Here is a 9,899-nt window from a genome sequence, read left to right as displayed (position 1 = left end):
TGTTTCAAACTTTACCTACTTTTTGAAGACCTATCTACTGATCTGCTTTCTCCAGCTCTTGATCAGAGCCCCATTTTAGCAATGATAATATTCATTGTAATTCTGTTTCCATTTTTCTCTTGGTAGACTGTAGACTCCATCAGGTCAGAAAATTCATTATTTAATTGTTGACCTATTTAATTAAACCAAATATAGCTTTAACAGAGAGTGGCAATTAATCAATATTTGTTAAATAAATGCATTTTTAAGAAGCATGTATTTCTGTGATAGACCCAACCTGGAAATGAAACTTCTTTGCCTCAGTCTTAAAATGTAGTCCACAAAAGTAGAATTCTTCTATTTTTTTGTTGTACTCTTTTCTCAACTTTCAAATTTATACATATACAAATGGGGAGAAAGAAAGGGAAGAAATAATTTGGGGACTTGGAGTAGCAGGGACAATTGATGAAAAGAAGTATAAGAGAGTGATAATTGTGCATATCAAATTTGCCTTTTTATTTCATAGCAGGAGTGAATTATGTCAGAACACCCCTTCCAAATGTTCTTTTCTTTTAAAAAAGTACTGTGTAAGGAAACATGACATGTTCCTGTTTAGTGCTATTTAAACAACATGAGGCTGATTGCTTTATTGTTTTTTCCAGAAATCTTACTGTTGTCTATTGGTATAACACTTTTTTAAAAAGAAAGAGAAAAGTTACTTTTTAAGGAAGACATTGGAAAGGTGAAACTCTGGGGTTCCCACATTTCTCCTTGAGAGCCTCAAATGACACAGAAACATGGGCTGGATATTCACGTGCATTGCTGTCAACACTAAACTAATCCATCCAAGAGAGCCATCCTCTCCCTTCTCTCATTTCTTTTCATGATTGAATTAACTTATTCCCCCTTGTCTTTCACAGGAGAAACCCAAGAAGATGTAGCCTCAGGTATTAATAGAAAAAGCAAAACTGATCCACTCAAAGGAAATTTACAGGAATGTTTACCCATCCTCTAAAAACTTTCTTAATGAAGAGAGATCATTTTTCTAGGTTCTAGGAGAAGGTAGATTCCAGGTACATGAAAGTAGAAGATAAGGAGCTATGCTTCTGTTAAACTCTTAACTATTGGCTTAGTAAACCTTTGTGTCTAAATAGTAAGCCCACTGTTTTTTTATGAGACATGTTCAAAACTACTCTAGGAAAATATTTTTAAAGTTATTATTGGATGGTAGGAGTATGGGGTGGAGTTGACCTTAGGGAAATGAGAGCAGCAATAATAAAAAGGATTTTGGAAAACATATGCTTGACTCAAGTCAGTTTATCTCCAGAAGTCAGGACGGACCAAGAAGGAGCAGAAAAGCAAGATGAATGATGTGAAACTTGCTGTCTTGGGTGGTGAAGGAACGGGCAAATCTGGTAAGTGGTGTTGTTTTCTGTGGCATGGTGTAGAGTACATAAAGAGTGAGAAATATATTGACATGATATGTATTACATTATAACATATTATATGTAGATAAACTTGATATAACTATATATTATTTTTAAGTAGGAGTTTTCATTTTATAAGCAAGTAATGCAATTACCTGTATGTAAAATTTATATACAGGTTGAGGAATATAACTGTTTGAAGTATTAATTTGTATCTTGTTCTACTGATGTTTGAAATTCATTGGAATAACAGGAAATCCCTCCCATCACTATCCCACCTACTTCTCACTCCAGCACACCTGCCTCCACACCTACCAGTGGCCAAACAATGCCCTTGAATAGATTCTGCTGCCCTAAGACTAAGGGTGGAGAGAGGTGCGTGGAGACCTATGAATTATTTTTTAAATGCCATTTTTTCACATTATCAAAGTGAGAAAAACTTTGGAGGGGCATGGCTTTTTAAATGCCCAGAAATGAGCAAGAAGTGCCCAGACCTTGGAAGCTATGTTTTTGTTTTCTTTTGTTTTGTTTTTGGTCACATTATGATGGTACTAACCATGCCACCAATAGAACCACCGTAGCCTAATGAATCTTAACAACGGGCCAGACCCAGGAGCTGCAATAAGATAAACCAACACTAGAGGTCGTTCCTCTGTTTCCTGGATTTTGAAGTCCCTTATTTCCTTAAACAATTGCAAATGCTTGATACCGTCCTGGCCACTATTAGCATGCAGCACCATGGAGCCACAATTAATTTTATAAAGAAAATATAGAGATGTTATAGTTCTTGCATCTCATATTTAATGAGAAATCTGTCTCTGTTACAAAGGTGAGTTGTCTTACGTGTCTTTGCATTCGTAAATTACTTATGCAGTGATTTGAGTGGGCAGCACACTGAGATCACTTTCTTTGTAGCCTCCTAATTTTTATGGCTGTACAGTGGAAATTCTTGGACCAGAATTTAGTAAAGTTTTAAGGTCTTCATTAATACTTAGTAAATTTTGAGCTGAGATGCTAGATGCTTATGTACATTACTGAATTATTTGTATCCTAAAACAGATAAGACCCCAAATCCAGCTTGTTTTGTTTTGCAGCCCTTACAGTAAGGTTTCTTACCAAGCGATTTATTGGAGAATATGCTTCTAATTTTGGTAAGTCACTACTTTAGACTTTTTCACCTTAAAACTTCAGCATCATAATTAATATCAGAGAAACATTTTAATAGAATCTTCCATTTTTGCACTTTTTAAAGAATAAATTTATTTATTTCTTTTTGGCTTCATTGAGTCTTCGTTTCTGCGCGCGGGCTTTCTCTAGCTGCCGTGAGCGGGAGCTACACTTCGTTGCGGTGCACGGGTTTCTCATTGCGGTGGCTTCTCTTGTTGCAGAGCATGTACTCTAGGCGTGCGGGCTTTAGTAGTTGTGGCCCACGGGCTTAGTTGCTCTGCGGCATGTGGGATCTTCCCGGACCAGGGCTTGAACCCGTGTGCCCTGCATTGGCAGGCGGATTCTTAACCACTGTACCATCAGGGAAGTCCCCCATTTTTGCACTTTTAAGCAATTTATTTATTCATGGGTTCTGGTTAGACAAGCCCAAATAAGTAATTGAATTAATTGTTCTTTTATGATAAAAAGTTGTCCAATTTCATGTTAAATAAAATGGATTAGAAATCCAGTTGGTTTCAGTCTAGAACCAGAAAAACATTAAAACTGGGACCTGCTGCCTGTACCAAGTGTTGTAGAGCATGAGAGTGTGGCTTTTTTGTAAGCTATGAAACAATTTGAAATTAAAGCAACATCTGTTGAAAAATAAAGACAAATTAATTATAAAAGCACAAGTAACTACAAAATAAATGCTTATTTTTATTGCAAAACCATGTGACAATAACTGGAAAATTATACTATGATTAAAGATCATATCATAATTAGCTAGGTTGCTTATGTAAGTTTCAGAGAAATTCTAAAACAGATGCCAGGGCACCTTGATATAATCTTAGGATCATTTCACTAACTCTACTATAAATTTCTGTTATTTTGATCAGAATTAGCATGACATATGGGAAATGCCACAGTGGGGAATTAATAGCAAGTGGGGAATTTTACCAGAGGTTTGAATATATTTTTGGCTCAGCAATTAATCTATGTAATGCTACTAATATCTTACCTGACTGAAGGTGTGGTGAGGAAAGGTGTTGTGGGTTTTTTTAATAAGAACGAAGATTTTAAGAAATATGAGAATTGGGAGAAAGGGAAATTATTCTTTTGTTCAATAATACTGATTTAGAGTAAGAAGAAGTTATGATTGGAAGTGTTTTCATGAGAAATAAACAACAAAAATCTTTAGCATTCATTTATGATATAGCATTATTAGAGTATTTTAGAAAATAACTTTAAAGTATTGCATAGTTTCCTACATGTAGCCCATAGTATTTCAGTCCGTATGCCATTGTAAATGTTTTAGGGCAAGCACTTGAAAACTGATTATAGAAAGAAGAAATATATAGGAAGAGAAATTCTTATTGTTTCATTTCTCAGGTCAACAGCCTCAGTCAAAAAAGGTAACACACAAACTAGGAGTCAGGCATGAGAAAATGTTCTAAAACTATAAAACAAAACATAAATAAAAGAACACACACAAAAAGCAGTAACGGCAACAACAAAATAAAAACATCACCTTAATCTTTTATAAGATATATCAATAGATATATAGGTATATCAATAGGTACATAAGCAAATGAAGTGTACACATTTCTGGCTGTTGCATCTGTATTAAAAATATAAGACCTAGAGACATTCTTAAAGACAACCAAATGAACAAAAGTTCACCACCACATGAGGATTAATTAGCAAAAAAATGACCCCATTTGTAAATGAGGGCTAGAAGGGGAAAATAATAAAATTCTAAAAAGTTAAGAGCTGGTGACCCCTGCTGGCAGTCTTTGAGTTTTGAGAGTGAGTATTTTAAAATGTCTTAGAAGGAAAGTATATGGTTCACAGTAGTAAGCTTATAAAGTTTAGAATAAACTGTCTGAAGACATTTTAAGATTTAATGAAACACTAACAAATTTCATTAAATGTAACCTAGAAGGATTTTAAAATTCATCCCTAACCTCCTGAAGTCGGCTTTCCCAAATGTCTGCTACATTTTGCTAACCACAGGTTACAGAGTATTTGCCAGAATGGGTCATGATTTTGTGTCAGTATGCAGTTTTGGAGAGAAGTAGGTCTTGTATTAAAACACTGGAGGGACAGTTACAGAAATGAAGTCCTTCGTTCATTCAACAAATATTTATTGAATACCTGTCATGTGGCAGGTACTCTTCTAGGTGGAGAGGCTATAGTAATGAACAAATATCCGAGCCTTCATAAGATTTACAATCTGGAGGGAAGGGTCAGCTAATTAAAAATACATTTATCTATCTATATCTATACATATATATATCTACATATATATATATATAATGTCTTATGGTGATAAATGTTATGAAGGAAAAGAAAGCATAGGGGAGTGGTGTGTGGTCATTTAAAATAGGGTAGTCAGGGTAGACCTGGCTAAGATGGAGACATTTCAACAGACCTGCAGGTGATAAAAACTGAGCCATGAAGATATTTGGGCAATTACATTCCAGGTAGAAGAAACAGTTGCCGAAGTTCAGAGGAAGGAACTTTCTGAAAAATGTGAGGAATGGTATGGAGGACTGTGTAGCTTCAGTGGAGGAATGTGAGAGACAATAGCCAAAGAGGTCTACTGAGATCCTAGGGGTAATGGGAGACTAGATAACTAGGGAAATTCTCAGGCATTTTAAAAGCTTAGGTTTATCCAAATGAGATGTGGAGCCATTGGAGAGATTTGATCAGGCAAGTGACATGATCTGGCTGCAAATTGGCTTTTGCTCCTGGATTGAGAATAAACTGAGAGCAAGAAGGGAGTTAGGGGAGGAATGAAGCAAAGATCTGAGTTAGGAGGTTTTCTAATAATACAGGCAAAAGTAATGATGGCTTGGACCAGAATGTGAGCAAAGGAGGTGATGAGAGGCAGACAAATTCAAAATATTCTTTGAAGATAGGGTAAAAAGGAATTTTTAATAGAATAAATATAGGATGTAAGAGAAAGAAAGAATCAGGGATGCCCTTGACGCTTTTAACTCGCGAGACTAGTTATGGATATGTCATTTAATGAAATGGAAACTTGTGGGATATGCAGTCTTTGCGGGGAGATCAGAGGTTCCATTTTAAGCATGTTAAGGTTGAGATGTCTATCAGGTATCTAATTGGAGGCACCCAGTGGTGGTAGATGCCTAGAGTCCAGGGAAGGGGTCCAGACTACAGAAATGGGTTTATCAGCAATAATTGTTACATAAAGACTCTGACTGGATGAGATTAGCAAGGGAGTGAGTGTAGATAGAGAAGAAATCCATAAACTGGAATCACAGTTGGAGTGAGAGAAGATATTGTGGGACAAATAAAAAAGATTAATACAAAGCAATATGGAATAAAGAAAAAACCCAGGAGAGTATGTTGCCTTGAAAGCCATGTGAAAGAAACATTTTGAGGAGGTAGGTGTGATCAACTATACTAATATTACTGACAGGGCAGGTAAGATCAAGAACTTTCCACTGAGTCTAAAACCATAACCCTGATAAGAACAGTTTTAGTCAAGTAATTGGAGGTAAAGCCTGATTGTAATAATTTGAAGGTCATGGAAGGAGAGAATTTGGACACAGGGAGTATAGATATTTACCAAAAAGCCAGCAGAGAAATAGAGCAATAGTTGGGATCCAAAGGGTTGTTAAGTTAGGAGAAATTCAGCTGCTAGTAATGATATAATAAAGAGGAAAATTTTATGGTGCAGGAGAGAGAGGTAGAATTGTTGGAGCCAGGTCTTTCAGCAGGTCAGAGGAAATAGTAACTAGTTCATAGTGAATGCACTGGCCTTAGAAACACAGATAATTCATCCATAGTAATAGAATGGAAGATAAGTACATAGGCAGAAAAACATGTAGGTGAATAGATATAGTGGTAAAGTTCATTTGTAAGAAATATACATTAGCAAATATATGTTTTTTTGACCACTAGCAATAAAGAAAAGCTACTGTAGTACTCAACTAAAATATGGCTGGTTGACTTTGCAGGACTGCGATCCAAATATAAGGCCATTTTTTAAATTCTGGAGGATTTCCATACTGACAATGAGTATATGCATATTTTTCAGAATCTATCTATAAAAAGCATTTGTATTTGGAAGGGAAGCAATTGAATCTAGAAATATACGACTCTTGTTCTCAGGTAAGTAAAACAAAATATGTTTTCAATCATGATTTGAAGAAGATATCCCTCAAATCTTTTTAGCTAAACCTTATCAATACTGTTTGTTTTTTTTTTACTGATTTAAATCTAGTACGAAAAATCAATACATATTCCATTTACTAATAAGGATAGAAAATATCATCTCTTTTCAAACATATATGTGGATATTGATTTTAAATGCAATTATTAGGGCTTATCAAATTTTCAGAAAGAGTTTTTTTAGAAAAAACATATCAAATGAGATGCATATAACTTTATTATAGTTCTTTATTTTTTAAAATTTAATCAGTTTTGTTTAAAGAAAGAGGATGATAAAAAAGAAACAGAGACTACATTTTAGAAAATATCAGTATTTGGCTTACTGAATTCTCTTCCAGGTGAAATGGGTCTCCATTAATTAACTGTCTAACGGGTAAAATACAGGGATCAGATCCCACCACTTTCAATGTGCTTGGTTTATTTTCAGCCACAGAAAGCAAAATTTTCCCTCACAAGTGAGCTGCATTGGGCAGATGGGTTTGTTATTGTGTATGACATCAGTGACAGGTCTTCGTTTGCTTTTGCAAAAGCACTAATCTGCAGAATTCGGGAGCCACAGACTAGTCATTGTAAAAGGTGAGGTATTTTTCTTTCCTCTCTCCTTTCTTTTTAATAAATCATCGTAGAGCTGTAAGCATCATTAGGAAGAGTTTAATACAGGCTTCCAATTACAAAATTTAACAGCCCTGAACAATCCACCTTCCATTCCACAGGAGTTACACATGTAGTAAAAGGAATAAGATGAGAATACTTTATATCCTGGCTGACATAAACAGTTACTTGCCCCGAGTAAATGGCTATTTTACAAGACAGCTTCTATTGTTAACATGCCATTCACTTGCAAAATAATGGTCCTCTGTACACAAGATAGTTCCCTTTCCACCTTTCTTTTTCATGCCCACAAAAATGTGAAGGATACTAAATAAATCCAGATTTATTACACTTGGCATCCAATTCCTAGTCATTGAGCTGTTCAGTCAATCAAAGCAAAATAGACTGAATAATCAAACTGTTACAGATTCTAAGTATGAGAATACCTTTTTCTCCATTTCACCTCCTAAAACAAAGAGCTGATCAACGACTCCGGATTGTTAATGTCTTGACACAAGTGACTATGAAGGAAAACATAACTGTGCCTTAAACTAATTTTGCATTAGTAGATATAAATGTAAACCTATGAATTTCCCATTTTAGTTTTCCTTTTTTTTTATTGTTTTAGCCTTTCCATTTAAAATATTTATTTTTGTTTAACCTGCTGGTATAAGGGATTCTTTGTGCTCTTAACCAGATTTGCCCTTAAAATCTAAAATAGCATTCTAATCTGAGAAGCAAAAAAGCACAATATTATTCCTGAAAATTGGTACCTGTGCTTTTTATATCTATTTTAAATGCCTACTGTCAATAAATCATCAGATAATAATTGATAAGTTATATTTCCCTAGAGTCATTTGATCTAAATTCTTGTTTATATTTGATTGACCTTGGGTAAACCCTTTAATCTCTAGACCTCCTTTTTCTGACTGTAAAACTGATAGAAACACGGTAGGAGAAAAGAATGTGATTTTACTAAGGTACCTCATGGCTCTGATTTCCTATAATATTACTGATTTTGAGGGACCTCCATTGTTTCAAGTGTTAAATGCCTTATATTTAAGCACCATAACTTAGGTAAGGGAAAGTAATTACAATTACTTTCTATTCTTACAAATCAAAAGAATCACTCACGAATAGGCAAAAAATATGTATATTTTAAAAATTCCTATATTTGACATTTTTCAGGCAAACTTTTTAATGTATTGACCAAATAATTTTTGAGTTTTTCCAGTTCTCAATCTCTAGGTAAACTAGAGTCTCTTATTTGTAGATAAAAAGCAAAATTATGGCATTGTTTTATAAAATTACGTCTGATATTTGTGATTCACCCTTCAAAATATTTCATTTATTCTTCCCCATTAATTCTTCACAATAATTTTCTGAACTCTATAGAAAAAGATACTCTTAGTGCCCTCAAAATCCAACACATACAGTGCTTTTTCCCTTACGGCTCACACTGTCATGTGAATGAAACCAGCCTGAAGACTGTTTTCATTTTCCCATTTCTTCCCTATAGGAGATATCTTGGCAGAGTTCCATGCCATTTAAGACCTAGTAGCCTTACTGTATTCTTCAAATGAAACTCTGCTTTAGGAATGTTACATTGTAACCGAGGAGATTATACTGATATTTGCCAGACATTACCTTACCAAAGCAATATACTTCTTCAATAAACAGAAAAATTGTACAGGGTCACGAGACTGTAAAATTTTCTTTAAAGTATGCTATAATGAATATTAACAAACAACAACAAATATTGAATTAGTAAAGAGGCATTAGTTAGTCCTTCTCTTTCAGTTGATAAAGAAATGAAAGATAATACTTAGTAAGCCTATTTTATTGCCTGGCACTGGGCTAGATTTTTATACACATCTTCATTTAACCTCTGTGAGCATTCTGTGTAACGAGGACTATTTTACCTTTTTTTTTTTTTTTTTTACATATAAGGGAATTGAAAGTGGAAAATGTTACAATCATGTCTTGTTAGTAAACAGAGCCATAATTCTGGGAATAGGTTTGTACCACTTCAAATGTTATGCTTTAAGAGCCTTCTTGCTTCTGTGTCATTTACACATTTTATCTAAAATAATTTTTATAAGTAAATGAGATACACACACACATGACCACAAATAACACACATACACACACAGTATTCTTTTTTTTGGTCCATAATTCTTTTTGATATAAACCTACTTAATAAAAAAAAAAGAGTTGTTAAAACAGTCTTGCCAAAGAATTGTGTATCTGTGTTTCAGAGCTGTGGAATCAGCTGTGCTTTTGGTGGGTAACAAGCAAGATCTCTGTCATGTGCGAGAGGTTGGCTGGGAAGAAGGGCAAAAACTGGCACTGGATAACCGGTGCCAATTCTGTGAACTGTCTGCAGCAGAGCAGTCTCTGGAGGTGGAAGTGATGTTTATCAGAATTATCAAGGGCATCCTGACAAACTTCAAACTCAAAGAAAAGAGAAGACCCAGTGGATCTAAATCCATGGCCAAACTGATCAATAATGTATTTGGAAAGAGAAGGAAATCTGTTTAATTGACATGTGATCCT

At 34.7% G+C, this 9,899-nt stretch overlaps 1 protein-coding gene across 1 annotated transcript; it reads left to right on the top strand.

The window, feature by feature from the left end:
• The first annotated feature begins 1,314 nt into the window (after positions 1-1,314).
• Positions 1,315-9,899, top strand: RERGL (RERG like). Its single transcript, XM_036866884.1, has 5 exons — positions 1,315-1,394; positions 2,501-2,557; positions 6,619-6,692; positions 7,180-7,328; positions 9,602-9,899. The coding sequence occupies exons 1-5, from the start codon at positions 1,343-1,345 to the stop codon at positions 9,882-9,884; spliced, it is 615 nt and encodes a 204-aa protein (XP_036722779.1). The 5' UTR covers positions 1,315-1,342; the 3' UTR covers positions 9,885-9,899.

This window comes from Balaenoptera musculus, chromosome 10 (genome assembly GCF_009873245.2).
Source record: "Balaenoptera musculus isolate JJ_BM4_2016_0621 chromosome 10, mBalMus1.pri.v3, whole genome shotgun sequence".
NCBI lineage: Eukaryota > Metazoa > Chordata > Mammalia > Artiodactyla > Balaenopteridae > Balaenoptera > Balaenoptera musculus.
This window is presented reverse-complemented; position numbering and strand designations above follow the sequence as displayed.

Coding starts and splice junctions, on each gene's coding strand:
- RERGL (XM_036866884.1), top strand. CDS start 1,343: ATGAATGATGTGAAACTTGCTGTCTTGGGTGGTGAAGGAACGGGCAAA. Junction 6,693..7,179: donor TATACGACTCTTGTTCTCAG/GTAAGTAAAACA, acceptor GTTTATTTTCAG/CCACAGAAAGCAAAATTTTC. Junction 7,329..9,601: donor CAGACTAGTCATTGTAAAAG/GTGAGGTATTTT, acceptor TCTGTGTTTCAG/AGCTGTGGAATCAGCTGTGC.